The sequence below is a fragment of the Pinus tabuliformis genome, chromosome X, assembly GCF_031772625.1.
Source record: "Pinus tabuliformis cultivar Carrire ecotype Pingquan chromosome X, CPIR1, whole genome shotgun sequence".
Classification (NCBI taxonomy): Eukaryota; Viridiplantae; Streptophyta; class Pinopsida; order Pinales; family Pinaceae; genus Pinus; species Pinus tabuliformis.
Window position 1 is genome coordinate 79,498,650 of NC_142308.1, and position 24,332 is coordinate 79,522,981.

The 24,332-nt window shown below is 37.3% G+C and overlaps 1 protein-coding gene across 2 annotated transcripts in view; it reads right to left on the minus strand.

Annotated features, from left to right (window-relative positions):
- LOC149138462 (uncharacterized) overlaps positions 1 to 24,332 on the minus strand; it is a 137,037-nt gene that overhangs the window by 4,906 nt on the left and 107,799 nt on the right. The window contains exon 3 of one of the 2 annotated variants that reach the window (XM_089447759.1): positions 19,402 to 19,470. In XM_089447759.1, the coding sequence (XP_089303885.1) occupies positions 19,402 to 19,470 (69 nt within the window). The remainder of the gene's footprint in view (positions 1 to 19,401; positions 19,471 to 24,332) is intronic. The other variant, XM_089447760.1, reaches the window with a different exon arrangement.

The following is a 24,332-nucleotide window of genomic DNA, read 5'->3' on the forward strand; positions in this document are numbered from 1 at the left end:
TCAATATGTGTTTCACTGCAACCCAGTGTACACGACGAGGCTCCACCAAGAATTGACTCAATGTATTAACTGCATAACAAATATCAGGCCTGGTATTCACAAGATAGTTCAATGAGCCAATCAATCTACGATACATAGTAGGATCAAACAACTCTGAGTCATTGTACTAGATCTTCTTCAAATTCATCACCGTAGGAATGTCCATCGACATACAATCCATCATGCCAAAACCCTAAAGAATCGGAAAAATGTACTTGCCTTGGCCCACAAAAATCCCATCAAATTTTTGCCAAATTTCCAATCCCAAATAATAATGCATGAGGCCAAGATCTTTCATCTCAAATTCAGAAGCTAGCTCCCTCTTGCACTGAACAATCAATACTTTGGCTCCTGTCAGAAACAAATTGTCTACATACAATAACAATATCAGGGGTTCACCATCAACCTTGAAATATAAATTCGGATTAGTAATGCTCTTCTTGAAACCAAGACTTGACAGATAATCATCAATGCAGGAGCATCATGCACGAGGAGCCTACTTTAGACCATACAAGGCCTTCTTCAACTTACAAACATGTGTCTGTCTATTATGGACATCAAACCCTTGAGGTTGTTAAATATAGACTTCTTCTTCAATGACCTTATTCAGAAAAGTTGTTTTGACATCCATTTGATGAAACTTCCAACCTGCAATAGATGCAAGAGAAATAACAAATCTAATAGATGCATACCTGGCAACAAGAGCAAAGGTGTCTTCATAATCTTCTCCCTCTTTCTGGGAGAATCCACGAGCCTCTAGCCTTGTATTTTTCCACATTTCCATCAACAACATGTTTTATCTTGTAGATCCATTTTGAAGACACAACGGATTTTCCTTCAGGTCTAGGCACGATCTCCCAAACATTGTTCTTCAATATAGATTGATATTCTTCAGTCATCGCTTCTTTCCATACTTTCTCTTCAACAACTTCCTCATAGGAGGATCGCTCAGACTCAATAATCTTGCACATCAAGGTTGTATAAGCAAAGTACTTTTTAGGCTTCTTTCTTTCTCTGAAAGTCCCATGAGCAGCAGCATGACCTTCAGCTTCCTTCAATGTTTTCTCTAACCAGGCAGGTCTCTTTCTTGTCTTGACAATAGGAGCTTTTGTAGATTCAACAGGTTCATGATCAATGTCTTCTTCATGTGGAGCTTCATTCATAGATACAGGTTCCTGGGGCTTTGGTTCCACATTCTTTGGAGCAGTTTGTACTTCATCATCAAAATCCAAGTGTGAACCCTTGGATTTCCAGAATGCAGCATCCTCATCAAATATAACATCCCTGCAAGTCTCAATATATCGTTGCCCTGGAATATAGACCCTAAAGGCCTTTGAATTCTCATTGTATCCAACAAAGGTACCCTTCTTCCCGGATGGTTCCAACTTTGTCCTTTTCTCTTTGGGTACATGAATAAAAACAAGACAACCAAAGATTCTTAAATGTTCAACATTTGGTCTCTCACCTGTAAAGACTTCTTCGGGGATCTTATAATCCAAGATTCAATGTGGGCATCTATTTTGAACGTAGACAACAGTTGTTGCAGCTTCACCCCAAGGAAACATCGACAATTATTGATCATGAAGCATTGCTTTGACAACTTCCATTATAGTTCTATTCTTTCTCTCTGTAATTCCATTTGTTAGGGGTAGTATGGAACTAACAACTACCTCTTAATTCCAGCATCCCTGCAGAAATCAATCAATCCATTTGATACATACTCCCCACCATTGTCGAACTATAGAGTCTTGATTCTTATTCCTGTAGCATTTTCAACCTAAGCTTTGAATTCACTAAATTTTTCAAACACTTGATCCTTGGTCTTGAGAAGATATATCCATATTTTGTGAGAATAATCATCAATAAAAGATATAGAATAAGCATCCACCCAAGGTTTTGTGAGGCATGGGCCCACAAACATTAGAGTGTATAAGATTCAATATTCCTTTGGATCTACTATCACTGTTAGTGCATCTTCCTTTAACATTTTTCCCAAGGGCACATCCTTTGCATACTCCATCATGATTTGTCTTAAGTTCAAGTACTCCTTTAACAAAATCTTTCAATCTTCCCAAAGCTTTATAGTGCATATGAGTGTACCTTCTATGCCAAATCTAAGTTTTGTAGTGTTGTGAAAAAGAGCTTGGAATGAATGACCAAGGAGACGATATAGTCCTCTAATTCGTACCCCAATGACTTTAGTAGATTCAAAAGATGCATTTTTCTTCCATACTAAGACTTGTCCATCAACAAAAGCAACTCTATATCCTTTGTCTTCAAGAGATGATATGGACAACAAATTCTTCTTTAAACTAGGAACATATAAAATATTGTTAATGGATACACTACCTTCGATTCCAATTGGAAGGATGACGTACCAATGTCCTTGACTTCATAATTTCCATTGTCTCCAAGCTCGACCTTTTGAGAGAACTTCTTTTCAACTAATTCAGATAGATAATAATGGTTTCCAGTCACGTATTAAGAAGCACCACTGTCCACAAGCGAAATTTCATCATGATTTTCCACGGATCATGTAAGAGCACAAATAAATAAGTGTTCAAATTCAAAAGCATTTCTCCTATGCCTCCTTTTTTATGATGGCTCATTTAGATCAGCAACAGATGCATGATGTCATTTTTTTTCTTTTACGATCATCATCCCTTTCATAGTCATCTCTTCAATTCCTTTAAGGACATTCGGCTTGATAGTGACCATAAGCTAGACAACGAAAGCATTGAACATTTATTAGATCATTCTATCTTTTCTATCTTTGTTGTCTCTTGTATCTCTTCTATCTCTTCTATTTGGAGATGGAGGAGGAGGTCTTCTATGAGCAATAGAATCCTTCCTTGAACAAGATCTTGGACCTTTTCCTTTACCAACACTTCTTTGGAATTTTCCAAAATGTGGTTTTTTCTTCTTTTTTCCCTTAGCATGAGTTGCAAATGTTTCTATCCTTGGATCTTCAATTTCTCCTCTGGAATGGAGTCTTGACACTTCTTGAGTGCATGTTGCCCATAACTTGTCAAAGGTTGGAGCATTCTCTCTTGCACTAATACCTGATGCAAATGAGTCCCAAGATCTAGGGAGACCACCCAAAGCAACAACTACCAATTCCTTATCAAATACTTCTTCATCAATGGCTTTGAGTTGGTTTCTAATTTGAGATATCTTGACAATATAGAATGCCATTGTGTCTTTCTTTGTCATCTTGATGTTACGAAGTTGACCTCTTAGATTGATGGATTGATTCACATTATTAATGGTATACAACCCAATGATAGCATCATACATAGCCTTAGCAATCTTATGTTCAACAATATAGGGAATCAAATGATCCCTAACAAAATCCAACAAAATACTTCTTGCCAAAATATCATCTTCATGATACTTCTCCTTTCTTGCTTGATCAGAAGGTTCAGTGATTTTACTTGTGAGAATTTCCAAGGCTTTGTTCCTTTCAAGAATTATCTCAACCCTAGCCTTCCAAACCTTGTAGTTAGTGTCTCCTTCAAGCTTGCTTTCAGTCTTCATGAATGAAGAATTCATGATGAAGATTGTTGGGCACAATAGAGGACAGAACCCAAAAACCTTTCCAATGCTCTTCAAGTTCTTCAAGTGCTCTTGAAGATGATCTCTTTGCTCTTTTCCTTCACCAAAGCTCTGATACCATGTTGAAATTCTAGTGATGCAATGACTAGAATAGTTTTTAATAAATGATAACTACTTCTATTGATACAATCAACTCTTTCTTTATACTTTAATCAACAAGTAGATATACATGAAAAGCTTCACCCATTAATTCTTCAACAAGACTAGTAAATATAGATCACAGTAGATAATGAATAGTAGGCAATAAATAAGAGACAAGAGACACCAATATTAGGCTCACAACCAGGGAAAAACCCACAAGAGGAAAACCCAATAATTCTTTCCTTATGAGAAAGAGATTTTTTCCATCAAAAGTACATCAAAGTGTTCCAACAAATCAAATCAGTCTTCAATGAGCAACACCAATCAAATATTAACTTCAATGTCACTGTACAAAACTCCTCAACAAGGCCGAAATTAGGGCCTGAGCTCACTGTTATAGGAGGTCGAAGATATCACTATAGTCACCACAAAAAGTGCCAACGAACTATTCGAGAAACTTGGCCCAAAATTACAGGCAAAACCCTTAGTCAACTTCAGGTCAATGTCACATCAAAAGAGTGAAATTCCAGTTAGGTTCTTCTGTCATTTTCGGCCTAAAAAATGAAGAACACAAATGCCAAATAGATGTCAAAATATCCCAACTCAAAAGTAGTCAACGAGCCTTGAAGAAAAAATTCAACACAACTGAAATGAAGCCCTTATCTGACCTTTGCATGTGTGGATAAACTCTGAGATTGCAAGTTGAATTTGATGATTCGATGATGATGAAATGAGAGCCAACGAGCACTTATATATAGGTGTCATATGTGGGCTAATTAGCCCTAATGGGTCCAACATGTAGGACTTATTGAAGCCGACTCGTAGGGCTAGATGAGCTGACTTGTAGATGACACAAATTAATTTCTTCTTTATGTTCTTGCAATGAAAAATGTCAACCATAGCTACATTATTTTTCAACATCTGTCACCATCCTCTCGTTGGTTCCAGTATAAAATTATTCCCTAGCTCAAGCCAGGTGTGGTCAAAAAGTGATTGGGATAATATGCCTTGTCAATGGGCTCAAAGCCATAGAGGCACAACCTACTACTGGGAGTAGGGTGGCTCTTGAGCCCGGCAGTTAGTGGAGAGATCAATTGCTCGATACTGAGAGCACACCTCTCAACAGATCCAAGATGAGATAGTGGAAGCAATAAAATTGGCTAATGAGCGTCATTGTCTGACTGACTTGAAAGTGTTAGCTGAGGTGGCTGGTTGTGTTCCTAACATGGGTCATTGCTAAAAATTGATGTTCTACGCTGAAACAATTACTTATCATGAAACTTTTTTAGCTGCAATATTAGTTAAGCAATTGTAGATAGAACATACACCATATAAACCATATGCACAATAGAAGACAACCAAGAACACAATGAGACATAGAGAATTTAGGTCCAATGACCAAGGCAAAAACCACAAGGGGAAAACCCAACCAAATTCTTCTTCTATTAAAAATCAATTGTTCAACAAAGAAACAAAATACAATGAGATATCAAGAGAATGAGTAAGTTCACCCAAATTTGAACTAGTTGTAGCAAGAAGATCTCTGGTAGCAGCAGCTGATGCAAACACTAAATCACTTTCGCTCACCAAGTTCTGCTCTTACTCTCCAAGTCTCTCTCTCTCTCTCTCTCTCTCTCTTTCTCTAGTCTCTCCAACTCTCTCTTTCACAAGTTCGAATTATCCTTTCACAATGCACAAGTGACTAAGGAGTGAAGATATGAGGCACATATATATATTGAGTAATGAGTTCATGTCATAAAGGAGGAGTAACTCGCATGCTTTGAGGAAGAGTAACATATGCCAATTAAAGGAGAGGTACGAATGCCTTGTAACTCATGCCATAAAGGAGAAAGGTATGCATGCCTTGGAACTCATGAGGAGAGAGGTATGTATGCCTTCTAACTCATGCCATAAAGGAGCAAGGTACGCATGCCTTGTAACTCATGCATTAAAGGAGAGAGGTATGCATGCCTTGTAACTCATGCCTTAAAGGAGAGAGTGTAACATATGCATTGAAGAGTGCGTAAGAGGAATCTTTTATGACAAGTCTTTAATGAGTGTAAGAGAGTGTAAGAGGAGTGCAACGAATCCATTAAGAGAGAGAGAGTAACGCATCATTGAGTGAGAGAGAGTTATGAGTGCCATCAAAGGGAGAGAGGTGGGAAGAGCATGATTGAGAGAAAAATAGGAAAGGTGACATGCATTTCCATTTTGATAATAATATTATAGTATCATAAGAATAATAATAATATTAATGATAATATTGATGATTAAGTAAAAATTGAACAATTAAGATTGATTAAGGATAAGTTAAGTGATTTTCGATCATCTATACTTGATTACCAATTAAAGTGAGGAGATTTACTATTTTTGGAAAGTCATGTTTGCGATGATGGACACAACTTTCTAATTTTAGAAAGTCACTCTAGAATTGCTAGAAACGATATTTTATTCAAGGAAATTGATCCCTTAGCTGCCAATTTTCAACAATCACACCAAATGCCACTACAGCCAATACATGTACACAGTCAACATATATTGGCACTTGAAAATGTTGTTGGTTCGAGTTATGCTTGATTGGAAAGAAGCCCAAGAAGAAATTCTATTAATGTTGGATGAGATGCAGCTGACTATGAACTCCATGGATCAAAAGCTTGGGCAAGTAGAGACTCAATTAGGCATCCCTCCCTGACCCTCGTTGCTCTCTAGGCAGCAATAAGAAGCCCATTCCAATGGAGGCCTTTGATGTCGATAACTCAAAATGATTGTCTCTATGCAATCTTTTCTTTTGATTTCTTTTTTCTATGCTTTCATGTTTTCAGTTTAAACATGTCCCTAGAGGCTTAGCATATCACCTTGGCTCTTCTGTACTATGGATAAAAATTAACAAACTCTTTATTTGGCTATTGCTAAAATTGAAGTTCTGTCTCTAGTCTGATTTCCCAAGTGGCAAACTAGGGCAAACTTCCCACTGATATGATGTAATTTTTTATTTCCAGGAATAGAAACTTAACCTTAGAGAACAAAATGTTGCAATCCACTCAACAAATTGTGTTTTGACATCGTAATGCCAATAATAATTACCATATACAAATAACAAGATGCACATGATATGAGACAACCAAAAAACTCATATACAACCAAATACAGAAATATACATCCTCACATAGACTAAAGACATGTAAATTTTTACGAAATTATAGAAACTTGTATTAAATTATACCAAATATAAACTATAACAAAAGATTTCAATTTATTTACAAATTATCTAAAGGCATAATAATATATGATATAAATCATCGGGGGTAGAGAAGACGGTGACAAGGTGTTCTATTAAGGCACTCCATGGTGTAGAGGTCACCGGCTCAAAACTCCATGGGTAAAAATCCAGCCATGTTAAGCGCTGGTGTGGCCAGTCCGGGGACGATCCTGGAGTGATTTTCACAGCTTAGATGCCTCTGGGTCACAACTACTCAAGCCACAAGTTAATCGTGCACTCATCTCGGGACTCACATAAACTAGAAAATAAAAAATAATATATGATATAAATCACTAAATTCATTAATATAGTCTATCTACAACAAGGGAGTTTGGATTCTAGGAGTGTGTAGCAGGTGATGGGGCATTTCATACAATAAATAAGCGTGCAAAAGGAAAAATGCTAAGACACACAAGGCAAACCTTTTGGTAATCAACTTGAAGGTTTATTTCAAAGGAAAGCATTGATTCCAATCGAGCTATGAGCATCACAATGATTACACTCATCAATCCCACAAGGACCCTTTCAACAATGAAATGTTGGGAGAGTGGCGGAATGTTTGCACTCAAAGGGCACTCCAATAATCCATTTTTCATAGAGAGGGTGTTAATTCTCCTACAAACCTAGCACCTGACAATCCATTGACCTAGCAAATTATAGATCTACTGAATGAATGCATAGATAGGTTCTTAACATTAATTAGTGGAAGCAAAAACATAACCAATCTCAAAATTATAAACAATCAAATCAATTCTTCATTAAAAAAAAATCCATAATCTACTTGAGCTCCTGCCCTAGGATAATGGCCCAACTAAAGAAATTACATGTACAACATTAGATTGGATCCAGCAAATCAAGCCCTCCTAAGCCGATCTGAATCTCCTTGGTGCCCCCTTCCTCAGACCCAACACACTAGAGTATCATACTCCTCATTGCAATGCCTCTCTTAAACTTGTGTTGTTGTATGGTGTGTCTTGTCCCACTCCTTAGCCTTGCTTTATAACTTTTTGTTGAGCTAAATCCCTAACCCTAATCTCCAAAGTGATTGATGGTCGAGATTAGATCTCGCCTCACTTGAGATCAAGGTTTGAGATTAAAGCATAATCATTAAAGTAAATACTTTACTTTTTCTAATGTTTCTTTAACTCAATTAGCCAACATAATAATTATGTGTTTTTACTAAGTCTTGGGCTAAGTTGCAAATGCAACTTGCTAACACTAGAGCAAGTGTTTAGGGAGAGATTGGGCGACTTTTGCATGCCTAGACAATTAGGCCTGCACAAAAGTGCTCGAGCTACAAACACCAACAATGAGGAAGTTAAAATCCCACCAATAGTACTCAGAAAATAGATTTATAATAACACTCCATGCAATATGATAATTAAAAATAGATAATTTTTAACTACAGAAAACCCTCTTGGGAAATAAACACTCCAAACTATATTAAAATTGTTGGAAATACTGAGAGGGGGGCTGAATCAATATTTCTCTTAATTTTAATTAATTTTGCACTTTCAGAGCATTAAATATTGTTAGCACAAATTAGATTAGATAAACAACATCACATCACATGAACAGTACACAAGAAATTTTATATGGAAACCCAATGCAGGAGAAAACCACAAAATGCTTTCTAATATATTTGATGAGTACAATAATTCATCACCTCCAATTGAAGAGAAGCTCCAACTCCCTAGTACTTTAGTTAGAAAAGCATTCAGTTTTATCAGGAAGCCCCAACTCCCTGAAAGGATGCTCCAACTCCCTGAAAGGATGCTCCAACACCCTGGTTTTACCAACTCCAACAAGGATGCTCTAACACCCTGCTAGCATCAATCTGCTCCCCTAGCACCACCCCACCACCTTGAAAATAAAAGATAAGAAGAAAAAATTACGAGGCTCCCGTGCAAGGGATAATGACCCACTTACAATAGCACCTAATCACTGGCAATGATGCTTCAATGTTGTCTCTGCTACTACATCCACTCGTCACTTAATATATGAAATGGTGTTTCAGAACACAACGCTGTCCAACTGTCACAGGTATAGTATTGTTTCTGCAAGGGCCTCTTTGCACACATAGCAGCTTTCAGACCACTCCCTCTTCTCAATACTGACAACAACACACCAAAACCTCTTTGCAATAAATCTCTGGTCAATAATCAAATCTAGTCAATCATACATCAAACACTAGCTCTGCTCAATACATCAACACTGTCAACCAGCAGCTAGGGCAAATACTGCAACCTCTTTTACAACAGATCTGTCAATTATCAATATATTACCAGCATCCATCTCAGAAACATCTCCTAATAGCAGGCTTTTATCACAACATACATCAGTAAACAGTCTTCAAGCTCATTAACAACTTACAACTTAAACCCTAATCTCTGACTTTATATTCAACAATACTTCAATACATCAGCGGCAGTGTTAGCAATATTATTCATTATTTTTTTAATAAGCACAAATATTTTGGACAACTGATACAATCCCTTTATCATTAGGTAACCTTTTTCAACATAAACTAGCGACTACAATGTTCTAGTCATAGCAGACATCATCCTTAGGGACAGGTTATCATTTCAAGACCTTGACGATTGCACAGCCCAAGCTCTGACCAATGCAACAACTTTCTACAAATCTATGTTGCATGACAACCTACAACTCTGGTAACAACTACTCAGTGATCAGCACATCTCCAACTTATAGCTTGAGCTTCAGCATGGTCAGCAACAAAACATTCAAGCATCTCAGGTCATCATCACATAGCAAACTTTGTCACCAGGCAGTCCCAACCTTTTAAGTAGTGACAGTTTCCAGATATAATTGCTATGGTCCTGTAGGAAACAATACATATATTCTGCCCTGTCTGTAGACAATCAACAAGCTTTGTCACTTTAACAAATCCTTTGCCCAAACCAATACAGTCATTAGAGGATAATGCACACCACTTACAGCTTTCAGGGTCTTCTTACTGAATCAGAAATTTATCAATTTATATCAGATTGAAGGGTGAAAAGACCTGTGCCAGAACACAGAATAACTACCAAAATTATATTCCAGATTAAAACAATTGGTGCATAAACCTTGCTTCTATTCATTTCCCACAAATATAAGCTTTGCACCTTCTACGCCCTGGATGAAACTTTAGAACAAACTCATACAAATCTGAGATATCAACCAAATCGATGATAAACCTGAAACCTATGTTGCAGGAAACGTGTGGGGGGGGCGTTTCCGGCTGGAAACTGGGACGAAACGCGGAAACGCGTTCGGTACGGCCAGGAAACGCGTTTCCGGCCATACTGCCATGTCTCCCAAAACGGAAACGTGGCAGTACGGCCGGAAACGCGTTTCCCGGCCGTACAACCCGCTTTTCCCAATTGAATTGTGTTTTTTTTAATTTATTTTTTTTTCAAATTTGTTTTTTAATTTTCTAGATGTGTGTCTAAAGTTATAAAATTGAATTTTTGCCCTAGTGTTGATATGCAGCTCATGGTAATGTTAAATTCTTAAAGTAAAAGTGATATTCTCCTTTATTTTTCATTTTCATTTTCATTTTCTCCTTTATTTTTCATTTTCATTTTCATTTTCATCCTTTTACTTAAATTTTTAACATTACCATGAAATGACTCAGGATGTTTGAGAGTGGTTTCGCCCTCATTGGATTTCATATGGAGAAAGTAGAATTTTAGATCTCACTCAAAATCCAGCAGACTTATTTGTTTTTCAGGATTTCAGGATTGGATTATTGCAATGTTTCCATTGGATTTTATCATGTACTAGGGTATGGAACTTGTATTTAATCAAGAGAACCAAGCCCTCTATGCAGGGGAAACTCCCAATAATCAAGATCATGTAGGGTACTAGGGTATGAAACGTGTATTTAATCAAGAGCACTAAGGTCGTTCGACTATGTAGGAGGAGACTCCCAATACAACAGTGGTCCTTCTAAAGAATGGGATGTGGATGCAGAAAATCCTGATTTGGATCTCTCTCTTGCAGCCTTATAGTCTTTATTGTACTTGCAGCCTCATATATTAATATAAATAAAGGCTGATTTTGAGATTTGGATATCTAATAAAGGTTGCTTTTGGATATTCCGATATTTTTATTTTCATTATGTGATCATTCATGAGTAAATGTGATGTAAATTAAATCTTAATGTTTAAGTGTAATAAATTATAATGTATCATTTATGCTTTATGATTGCACACACACACACACACACACACACACACACACACATATATATATATATATATTCGCGTTTCCCCGTTTCCAAAATTTGGGGAGGTCGTGTTTCGTATCGCTTCCCGTTTCGGAAACTCGTACCCGTTTCCCCGTTTCGTGCAACTTAGCCTGAAACAATCTCATGGATCAACAAGACTCCATTGACTGCACGAGCTATGTCTGTTAAAAGTTGGGGGGCAGGTATGGAATGAATTTCCCCATAGGAACCCAACAACCCCAAGGAAAATCCATCTTGCCCCAAAAGAGAATTTAATTTGGATAAAAGAAAATTATTATTTAGCACTCCTCTCCATTATTTAATGTGGCACAAATTTATTTGGGCAAGTAACATCATGACATTTGTTAAATATATTTAAAGCAAATTTAAATGTGTTTTCCCTCCAAATTGCAAGTTAGCCTCATCATGTTGATCTGCCCCAATGTGTTGAGAAATCCATTAGGGTGTTGAGAAATCTAGAGGGCTACAATCAGGATGACTTCTCTTATACTTGATAACTGCTTGTGATGTACTTTTACTTTTTCTTACTTATTAGCTTCTTCTCTTATTATTATGTTGTTCTTATCATCAAACAGCTACCAGAAACAAGAAAATCAACAATACACAAGAACACAGGATGTAGGCTGCAAGCCAGGGCCAAAACCTCTCCACTCATGAGGAAAACACACAAATCTCTTATCTTCTTATAAATTCTTCAAACGACGAATTCCAAGACCTCTAGATCAAGACCAATACCCTTCCAAGACAAAGCCAAATCTTCTTGATGATGTGCTTCTTCTATCCAAGTCAAACCCAGTCAAATCTCTTCTAGCTACACAACTTCAACCCCCAGCTACAAATTTCGGCCTCCACTACAGGTCAGAAATTGTCAGCCCCTTCAACAATTACTGCTTCTACACGTTGAGAAATTTCTAGGCTTCCAAGGCTTTCTTTGACCTTAGCTTTCTAGGGCTAGTAGATGACCTAAGAGTCCCCTTCTTTGACCTTCTTTTTTCAACTTACAAAACTTCGACCTTGCAGCTGCAAAACGCTAGCCTTCCTTTCGCACGTGTGAGAGAGAAAGAGAAATAACCCAAGAAATTTGTTCTTTGTCCTTTGTCCTTCTATCCTTCTTTGCTTGCCTTTCCTATGTTTCTCCTTCGCTTAGATGATGAGTAGCGAGTGAGTGTCCATAGGAGGTCAAGTTCCCTCCTATATATAGGCTTCCAGGTAAGACGACATGCCCTAATGAGGCCAACTTCTTAGCTGCCAGGCCGCCTTGGTCTTGGAGGGTATTTTGATACTTTTAAATAAAAAAATAATTTTTCTGACATGTTACAATGTGCCCAATGGGTCTTCATCATATGACAATGACTTGATTGAATTCTTAACACTAGGACCAAGGTTACTTGGGAGCGGGAGCGGGAGCAGGGAGCGACATTTTCAAAAGCTCCTGTTTCGGGAGTGAATCAAGAGTGAATATTTATATAATATATATTTTTATATATTTTGATGCATATATGTCAACAAAAGCATGTAGAATGATTAATTAGATATAAAAAGCATAAAAACATGGATTGAATCATATAACATCAATCATCTAGAAGTTATAATCTTCATCAACCATGTCCACAAGTTAGTAACATACAACATATCGAGTCTCATGATTCATCAATCTTAAAGTTTCAAGCTTTCAAAATTCGATATATAACATTTATCATCATTGCTCACAAAAGTTGTAACTTGTACTTGTAACCATTACCATTACGAAGTAACCAAACAACAATAAAGAATATCTAACATGAAATGAAATGTTTCAACTTTCACGAAGCATCATATTCATAATTCATTACCAATGAGTTATAAATGCCAACTTCAAACTTCAAACTTAAATTGTCATATAATGTTTACAAAAAATACCATAATAAATATGAAAGAGTCAATACTTATAAAAAGTACTAGAAACTAGAAAAGACAAGTAAATCTATTATCTACTGCTTGATCCTCTTGCCACGAGAAAATTCTAATGTCTTGTCTCGTGCTTTATTGGGAGTCTCCTACATAGTCAAACAACCTTGGTGCTCCTAATTAAATACAAGTTCCATACCCTAGTACCCTAGGTGCTCTTGATTATCCGGAGTCTCCCTTGCATAGAGGTTTTGGGGCTCTTGATTAAATACAAGTTCCATACCCTAGTACATGACAAATGCAATGGAAACATTGCAATCCCGCCAATCCTGAAATCCTAAAAAAATGATAAGTTTGTTGGATTTTGAGTGAGATCTAAAATTCTACTTTCTCCATATGAAATCCAATGACGTCGGAACCACTCTCATACATCCCGAATCATTTCATGGTAATGTTAAAAATTTAAGTCAAAGGATGAAAATGAAAGATAAAGGAGAAGGATGAAAATGAAAGATAAAGGTGAATGTCACTTTGACTTAAATTTTTAACATTACCATGAAATGACTCAGGATGTTTGAGAGTGGTTTCGACCTCACTGGATCTCATATAGAGAAAGTAGAATTTTAGATCTCACTGAAAATCCAGCAGACTTATCATTTTTTCAGGATTTCAAGATTGGGGGGTTTGCAATGTTTCCATTGGATTTTGTCATGTACTAGGGTATGGAACTTGTATTTAATTAAGAGCACCAAGCCCTCTATGCGGGGGAGACTCCCAATAATCAAGAGCACCTAGGGTACTAGGGTATGGAACTTGTATTTAATCAAGAGCACCAAGGTCGTTTGACTATGCACGAGGAGACTCCCAATAAAGCACGAGACAAGAAATTAGAAATTTCTTTGAGGCAAGAGGGTCAAGCAATAGATAATAGATTTACTTGTCTTCTTTATTTTTTAGTACTTTTTATAACTATTGACTCTTTCATATTTATTATGCTATTTTTTGTAAACAATATATGACAACTTAAGTTTGAAGTTTGAAGTTGGCATTTATAACTCATTGGTAATGAATTATGAATATGATGCTTCGTGAAAGTTGAAAGTTGAAACATTTTATTTCATGTTAGATATTCTTCATTATCATTTGGTTACAAGTACAAGTTACAACTTTAGTGATCAATGATGATAATTGTTATATATTGAATTTTGAAAGCTTGAAACTTTAAGATTGATGAATCATGAGACTCGATATGTTGTATGTTACTAACTTGTGGACATGGTTGATGAAGATTATAAGTTCTAGATGATAGATGTTATATGGTTCAATCCATGTTTTTATGTTTTTTATATCTAATTCATCATTCTACATGCTTTTGTTGACATATATGCATCAAAATATATAAAAATATATATTATATAAAAATTAGCTTCCGATTCACTCCCAAACTAGGAGCTTTTGAAAATGTTGCTCCCCGCTTCCGCTCCCAAGTAGCCTTGCCTAGGGGCCATGCGTTGAATCGATCGTCATCAATTCAAATCACAACATTTTAATAATGTTTTTAATACGACCGACCCTTGATATAAATGTGACCGTAAGGCCGACCTCATGATCATGTGACCAACCCATGCACATTTTAATAGATTTGGTGCCAATGTGGTTTTTCCCAATATGACGAATTTTTGTTATTCGTTCGAGGCACCTTGACACACCCATCAACTTCATCTAGCCATATCTCCTCAACTATGAGGAGTTATGTGACGTACCACATATGGATGGAAAGGGCTCGACAAGAGTTAGCCAACCATCATACCCGTATGCACCATAGCCTGATCCACTGCAACCATAATCCTTGTTCAATGTCAGATACTGATGACAATCTTTACACTCTTTACATCAATGACAACTCACCTTTGACATCAATGACAACCTATCCAACAAAAATAAGCTCTTGCATCAAATTCCTAAGCTTTACAAAAGGTATTGTTGCTTACTTCAAGTTAAATAACAATGGATTTTGGTATAAAGGGTTATCCTATCTTAGCACTTGTCTACTCGTCCATGGCTTAACTCAATGCCTACTTTGAGAAGTCCAATCAACTCTCAGTAATCACTTTTGCCACTGTGCAAACTAATTGAACCAACTCGAAAATCTCCAAACACATTGTCCTCTGGCGTTTGATCTTTGTCTCTCTTTTAACCTTTGAACTTCTACTTCAGCTAAGAAGTCATTGAGCTGCACTTTTTTTATTGAATTGAACCTTGGCAATTCCCTGCAATTAGCTTCATGGCAATCAACTAACTTGACATTGTCATGGTGTTAAAATGGTATTGCTACCTTGGCTTTCAATGCCTCAGCTTCCCCCTTGTTGTGACCTATGAGATGGGTTGTCCTGTGGGTTTCACATAATTTGGAAACATCACTTCAAGAACATTGAACAGGTGGTTTGTTTTAATTTCCAAAGCCTTGACACTTGCAAGCTCTAGCCTAAGCCAGGTTGAGAGTGCTAGGAAAGTTGCTTGACTTTATTTTCGACATGTTTGGAGTCCGGACACAAGCAAAGGAAGTTCAAAACTCCTCTTGATTGCCTGATGTCCGACCTTCTAACCTATCTGGACTTAGGGTTTCAAAATCTTCTATTGGAGCCTTTGACCTATTTGGTTTCAACAGTTCGAAAAGTCCTCCCAACAGATCGTATCTAATTATGCCCTATTCAGGTTTGGAAAATCCTTCCAATAGTTTGGATTCGACATCTGAATTGCACATACACTAAATCATTGACGTGTGCGAACTCCAACCTGTAAGAGCGTCAAAAAAACTAATGAGTCTTGACTCTTGACTCTTGACACTTCAAGGTCATAAATTAAAAATTAAAAATTACAATGTGTAATTGCTCAACTGAAGGTTGGAGCTCAAAGTTATACCTGTTGCGCTTTTCTGCATGTATTTTCTCAAATACACTCCAATTGCACTCACACCCTGAAGAGCTACATGTTTGACTCAAGATTATTATGGCCAATTTATGCAAATTTGGTGCCCTTGCACCATAGCTTCGCCACCAAATATCTACAACAAAATAAAGAAATAAAAAATTCAAAAACTTAAAACATAATTAAACTTTCAAATAAAAGTTGCATAATTGAATTTTAAAAAACTAGAATTATAAGGAAATTCTAAATTGAAAATTCTAATTTCTAATGAGTGATGACTTGTCTCTTACGTGGCATGAAGAGGGTCCTTTCCCTAATAGCATCATCAAAGCCAAATAGCCCAACACAACCCCGATAAAATTGTATCTCGCGATTGATTTTGCTACAAAGCTCAGGATCAAGTACCATCCTATGAATACAGGAATGGAGCCCTTCCATCACCTCGCCATCAAAATCAAAGCCGCATTTGTATGAAAATGCGGGGTTGAGGAAGAGTGTTGCTACATGAATGGGTCAATGAAGCATCTCTGTCCACCAACTATCAATCACAACGTATAACATCATATGCCTATCAAGGCCAGCAGAACCCTTGTCTGCATAATAAGAACGAATGGCCTCCTTGGACCTATCCATGGCCTCACACAAATAAGCCATTACAGGCTTCTCCCCATCTACCAATCTCAAAACCTTTACTATAGATTCACTAACTGAGCATGCCTCTTATACTTCCTGCCAAAACGTGTCAGAGTACACCATTTTTGCAATGGCTCTCCTGTCCTGTCTCCTGCTATATCTACAATTACACCAGTCATTAGACACAAACATTTGCTTCGACTCAAACTGACATCGAAGAAAAAACTGAAGAGTAATAAAGTTTGTGGCAAAACGTGTGATCGCAGGACACCGCAACTCCTTGTTTCTAGTGAACCTCCTCATGAGGCTAAGAACAAAAGCATGGTTATAAATAAACTTGGGGATGCTCCTAGCCATATCAACCACCTCCTTGGTGAAGGAGAGTTTCCCCATATCCTCAAGCAGCAAATCGATACAATGTGCTACACACGGAGTCCAGAATAATGTGTGATGCCTTTGCATAAGCATCTTGCAGGCAGACACATAATTAGTTGAATTGTCTGTTATGACTTGCACCACATTCTGCACACCAATCTCTCGAATGAACCCATCTAACAATTCACATATCGTTGTTGCATCTTTGATATGTGATGATGCATCCACTAATTTAATAAACATGGTACCTTTAGGACAATGTACCAAGGAATTTAGAAGGGTCCTACCCTTCCTATCTGTCCAACCATCACACATCACTATGCATCCAGAAACTTCCATGTTTTTTTCAACTCCGCCAACCTAGAGTTGATGTCCTGCTTTTTTACTTGAATAATTGGCCCCCCGCAACTCCTCATATGTAGCCCCTTTGTACCCTAGGCCCACAACAGCAATAGCATCACACATTGGCTACCAAAATGGATTGTTTTGGTGATGCTGAGTGGTAAGTCGCTCCAGAAAAGACACCTCCCCATGACTTTATCTGCTTCTTGCTTCTCCTTCTTTTTAACAATTGATTTTATCCCAAGTTGTGCTCCATGTCCTATTCGTGGAACAAAAAATGATGACCTCGCACTAACAGTAGCAGGTGATGCTATGTAGCCCCTCCCACTACCCTCAGCATCAAAATCACAAGAAGATATCCCGAAAGATCTACCTGCACGTTCAGCGTTGTTTCTTTCTGTCTCTTCCTTCTTTCTGTCTTTTTCATCAATTGCTTCAAGAGCTTTTTGTATAAGCTTCGAATTAGAAACTATACAAATCCCAACATCACGTCCAATGAGTCTAGCCAGATGGTATTTTAATCGCGTAACCCCTCCTGTCATCCTAGTCCCACACAATTTGCATGATAGATATGCCCAATTTGTCCCACCATCAAGCTCCCCATACTCCCAAAATGGGTCCAAGGCTTTTGGCATATTTGAATTTTGTAGTGAGCTAACTCAAACCTAGGGCACCAAAAAAATTGGAATTAACAAGTAATAACCACCTCATTTTACAAAATAATTTTTTTGCTACATTATTTGCAATGTGAATTCAATGAAAAATCATAAATGACAATAAAAGGGTGCATTTGAAAGTTAAAAAAAAAATGGAGTTTGCTGTCCAAATATGGAGAAAACCCTTGCATTTGCTCATGGGCATGAAAATCATAGCAAATGGAAAAAAAAAAAAAAAAAAAAAAAAAAACAAGCAAAATGTTTGTAGGCAAATAGGCAAGCAAGAATAACCCTAAAACTATCAAAAAAATCATTAACATAGGGGTTTATTTGAACATACCTGTTAATGGAAGAAATGAAGATTGTCTCACTGTTCTTCAATCTTTGATCAACAAAATATTTGTTGTTGGTGGCGATAGTTGCTATTCAACCCTCGAATCCTCCTTGGCAACAAGCACAATGCTCTCCCCTTCCTTCTCCAGCAATCAGAAAACAAAATGATGGAAAAAAACGAATTCGGCCTTTTCTAGCTGCAGCGGCGAATTTTTTTCCATGCCCAGCGATATTTTCCATCGTAGCGTGATATTTTCCCGAAATATCGCGATATTTCCTCGGCAATATCTCGTCTCCCTGAATATATCGCGATATTTCGGCGATATTGTCATCACTGATCAAAACTCAATGCTAATCAAGAAGACAATAGGGCTCAAACTTCACTAATGTTTTTCAACCTTCTACGAAGACTCCCTCTTTGTCTTAGTAGAACCCTTGACATGCCATTATTGTAGCTTGTTGACTACATGTATGCAGTCATCTTTCAAAATTTGAGCTCATCTCCAATATCCACAACTTCTCATTTTTTGGGAATTCCCATGGACTGGCTTCATTTCCAAATAGCATGTTAGATTTAGATTTATACATGTGAGGTCTACATTTCAACAAGTAAAAACACTCTACCTTCGAGCCACGGAGAGAATGTGGGCATCCAGTAAGCTTGGACTTATGTTTGAACCCTAAGTTTTCCAGCCGAAAATAAAAATAAAAATCTATGCACAATTTAAAATATAGGCATATGTCATCTACCAATATCTCAATACCTCTGAAATCAGTGCCTGATTGCAAGGCCCCTTCGAACACCTAATTGATGAAGTTCAATTCTAGACCCTCAGCATGCCATCCAAAGTCACAAAAATAATGAATGCCCACACTTTAACACGAAGTCAATCTGAACAAACGGTGCTAAACAAACAAGCTGCATTTGAAGCATGTCCATTTCTAAACTGTAACGGTTTTCAAAGTTAAGGGCATATAAAAATATGTAGGGTGCTTACCTGAAGAAATGCCTTGACCATCCAAAGAAATGTCAATGTAGTTAGACCATTTACAGAGAATCCAACCTGCTAGTACATAGAAAGGGAGAACGCATTAAAAGAATATATGAAAATGATTACATTATTACAAATTAACTTAAAATGAATGCTTATTTATACAACATACCTATAATCAAGAAGAAAGAAGTTTATTGATGTCTATACATTATAGAAGGCATTCAATAAAGCTGAAATTATGCTAATTGCAATAAGTGAGGAAGGCATCTCCAATCCAGAACCTAACAAAAAATTTTGAAAAGCAAATGAATCTGCAGAATGAGATGTAGTATGCTTATATACATATATAATAGCCAAAAGAAAAAAAGGTAAGAACATTGGGTCTTGTATTGTAGTCAACCAAGGGATCAAAGGATGTCACAGGGCGAAGATTTTCCCTGATGTTGCAAACAGCACCAATTTATTGCATCTGTGATAAATTGAGATGCAAAAATCGGGACATCATGATTTTTAATAAAATTGTGCTGTGATAGGAAAAAAATGCTGAACCTCTGCAAAAGGTATATAAGAGTGAAACTTGATTTTTTTGGTGGTTAATTATTTTTGCAGCAGTTGGGGATTGAGAGCAAATGAGTTTTTCATCATCTACCAACAATATTAGGAGCAACAAACAAGCATTTTCATGCCCATCAAAGAATTTTTTGTGTAGTGGGAATCGGGATTGATTCCATTTGCAGTTTTCATATGCCCCTGTATGTGTAAAAACTCCACCTTGTAAATAATTCTTTTTTTTTGAGATCTATGAAAAGGTTTGCAAAGTGCATAGTGCTTGCCTCTTATTATCGATTTTTCGTGGGTCATAAGGTGATTTATAGGTCTTATTTTTTTACCAGCATTCTTATGTGCTCATTTAATTTGATCTTTCTGTCCTAGATTCGAACATTGACTTGTGAACATGGCATAGACTTTGAACCTATTTTAGCAATATGACAAGCCTCACAATGGGGCAAATTGGCAAATTTTGATTGTAAGTTTTATGGAAAAGTTACAATAGCAGGGATTAAAGGCTTGAAATACCACCTTACTAGAATCCCAGGGTCATGATCTTAACATTTGTCCCATTTCAAGCCTTCATGTGAACTGCCCATTGATCTATTCCTGAAAACAATAAGGAAGACAAAGACATGCTCCAACTTGAAATTGTCAGCAAAGAGGTAGCAAGAACCTCAAGAACCATTGGGATATCCTGGATATCGGGCAGTGGGAGTGGCTCCACAGCTTCACATTCCATAAGGACCTCATCTTTCTTAGTTGTGAGAATCAGATTTAGGGCATCACCCTCTGTTATGTTGATTTTCGAGTGCTAATTAGACAAGAATGAATTTCTGCATCTAGTAATTACTTCCAATGATATATGATATTATGTTTGCACATCCCAAAAATATCATTAAGCAATTACACACAGAAACTCAACAGTAAATGCAATGGAAACAATAAAGATCACAGTAAAATAGCCATGCACAATAGACACTAGTATTTTTCCTTGGGAAACCCAAACTCAGGAGAAAACCCAACAATCTTTTCTAGGAGAAATTTTTCAATTCAGCATAAGTACAATCGGAGTTTTACAAGTCAACCTTGGAGCTCCTAGGGCTAGACCAGCCCATTGTCAGCCTTTGGCCCTTCCTTCCAGCCCTATCCTCAGCCTTGTCCACCCTCTTTGTTCAGGCCTAGTCACAAAACAGATCAGCCCTTCCTTTTAAGCCTTAGCGAGCCTCCTTAAGGTCTCAGTTGGCCTCCTCTCAGCCCTGAGGCACCTTGTCCCTGCCTCCCAAGGGTTTGAGGCCTCTCGGCCCCCTTCTTTGCCTGTGGCCTAGCTCAGAACAAGTTGCGGCCTACCCTTGTCTTTCTATCCACAGTTCTGAGTGTTGAAGAAAGTGTAACTAGGTTCGGTCTTCATGACATTGTAATTATGTTTTATGTAAAAATATATTTATTATATTCCTTGTGAAATGGGTTTCATAAGCAAGAAGTGTCATTCATAGGTCAAAGACTTTTCTTGATGTCTTTAGGATTTATCATAATTAAAGAGCTCTTCTTTAACTATCAATGCGAGTAAAACCAAGCTTCATTAAGAAGCTATCAATGCAAGCATACCAAGCTCTTGGAGCTTGCTTCAAACCATAGAGGGCTTTCTTTAGTCTACACACATGAGTTTTTCAGTCTTGTACTTCAAAGCCTTGTGGTTTCTCCACAAATACTTCTTCCATGAGGAATCCATGCAGAAAATCAATCTTCACATCCATTTGGTGAAGGGACCATCCTTGGCTAGCAACTAGAGCCACAATAGGTTGGATGATTGTATAACAAGCAACGGGTACAAATATTTCATCAGTTTATTCCCTCTTTCTGAGAGAACCCTTTGGCCACAAATCTAGCTTTATATTTTTCAATTTTGCCTTAAGCATCATGTTTAATTTTATATAGCCATTTAGAAGACATAACAGATTTACCTTGGGGTTTTGGAAGTTTAGAACCACTTCCCATACATCATTATGAATGATGGACTCGTATTCTTCAATCATTGCATCTTTCCACACTTGAGCCTTCATAGATTCTTCAAAAGTTCATGGTTCAGCTTGAATAATGTTGCTCATGGCTACAACATATCCTTGGAACCGGCATGATTTCTTGCTTTTTCTGAAGCTTCCTCTAGGAGCAACATGTTTATCAACATCTTGAAGGGTTTCACAAAGCCATAAAGGCTTCCTTTTAACAGGAGGATCACATGGAGGAGGATCCACGGGATCCATGGGCTCCATGGGTTCATCAACAGGATCAATTTCAGGCTCGGAATTTCTTGTATCTCAAATGCATCGCCTTGACTATCAACATTAGTAGGAGGAAGAGGAGTGTCTCTTGCCTTTCCAAGAGTTGCATCTTCATCAAATGTTACATCCTTGCTAAGCTCTATATTTCTTTGTCTAGGTACATATATTTTGCAAGCTTTAGAATTTTCACAATAACCAACAAACGTACCTTTCTTACCTAAAGCTTCTTGCTTGTTTCTCTTTTCTTTTGGCACGTGGAAGTAGATAGGACAGCCAAAGATCCTCAAGTGCCCAACCTCGGGTTTTTCACCAGAGAAGACTTCTTTCGGAGTCTTGTTATTTAGGGCACAGTGAGGAGATCTATTTTGATCATAGACTGTTGTGTCAACAGCTTCTCCCCATAAAAACTTTGGTAGTTTATAATCATGCAACATAGCTTTGACTACTTCCGTGATAGTTCTATTTTTTCTCTCAGTCACACCATTTGTTCTAGATTATACAATATTGTGGTTTCTTTCTTGATTCCAATATCTTTGCAGAAGTCAATGAAATCATTTGAAGAGAACTCTCCTCCATTGTCAGATCTGAAGATTTTAATTTGTTTTCCAATTTGTTTTTCTACCAAAGCTTTGTAATCTTTAAGCATGTTAAATGCTTGACTTTTATTTTTCAAAAAATAAATCCATGTCATGCAAGAAAACTCATCCACAGAGATTATAAAATACAAGTAGCCACCGAGAGAAGTTATAGGCATTAGTCCACATAAATCCGAATGTACAAGATGAAGTACCTTACTGGTTCTACTTTTGCTCGAAGGGAATTGTCCCCTTACTTCCCACTAGCGCACCCTTACCAAACTCCATCATGATCGGAACTAATCTCTGACATTCCATAAACCATCTTTCTTGTTGAGAAATTCATAAGGCTATTAAATAAGTGATTTCTCTTGGACTTGACAATTGCTTGTGATGTTCTTTTACTTTTCTTGATTATTAGTTTATTTTCTTATTATTTTGTTGTTCTTATCATCAAACATCTCTACCAAAACATGAAGATCAATAGTACACAAGGAAACAAGATGTAGGTTGCAAGTCAGGGCTAAAACCTCTCCTCTTGAGAGGAAAACCCACAAATCTCTTCTTCTTATAGATTCTTCAAATGACGAATTCCAATACCTCTAGACCAAGACCAAGTTAGACTTTCTTGGTGATGTGCTTCTTCTATCCAAGTCAAACCAAGTCAAATCTCTTCCAACAACACAGTTTCCACCCCCACCTTCATATTATTGGCCCCCACTGCAGGTCTGAAATTTTTGGCCCCCAGCAACCAGCTGTAGCTTCGCACTTGTGGGAGAATTAGGGTTTCTTAGAGCTTCTTCCTATCTTCACTTGGACTGCTTCTTCTTCTATGCCTTATGAAAGATCAAATTGTCCAATTATTTTCCAACTTCGACCCTTTCCTTGCTTCTTGAGGACTTTGGCCTTGATGCTACAGAAACTCTAGCTTACCATCGCACGTGTGAGAGAGAGTGCAAAAACCCAAAACTTCGACTTCCTTCTTCCTTCGCTTGCCTTCTTCTTGTTGTTCTTCACTTGAATGATGAGAGATGAGATAAGTGAGTCCACAGTAGATCAAATGCTCTCTTATATATAGGCTTCCAAGGAGGACGACATGCCCTAATTAGGCTGACTTCTTCTTTGCCAAGCCGACTTGGTCTTGGAGGGGTATTTTTGACACTTTGACTCAAAAATAATTCTTTTGACTTGTTACAAAATTCCCAATGGGGTCTTTTACATATGACAATGACTCTTTGACTTCTTGACTCAATAACAAAAACCTAGAAGCACTCAATGGGTGCTTTGACCTAAAATAAAATGACCTTGAGCATGAAACCCATGCTACAAAAAAATAGTAATAATATTTTTTCTTTTTCATTTTACAATATACAAGAATCAAGAGTACATATGAAGACCGAACCTAGTTACACTTTTCAACATTTTTCACTTTGAGGTAATGCTTTATAGTGCAAAAGAGCGAACCTTCAATGCCAAAGTTCACTTTGATGATTGTTGTCATGGATCAATGCATGAATAGGTCTTCCAT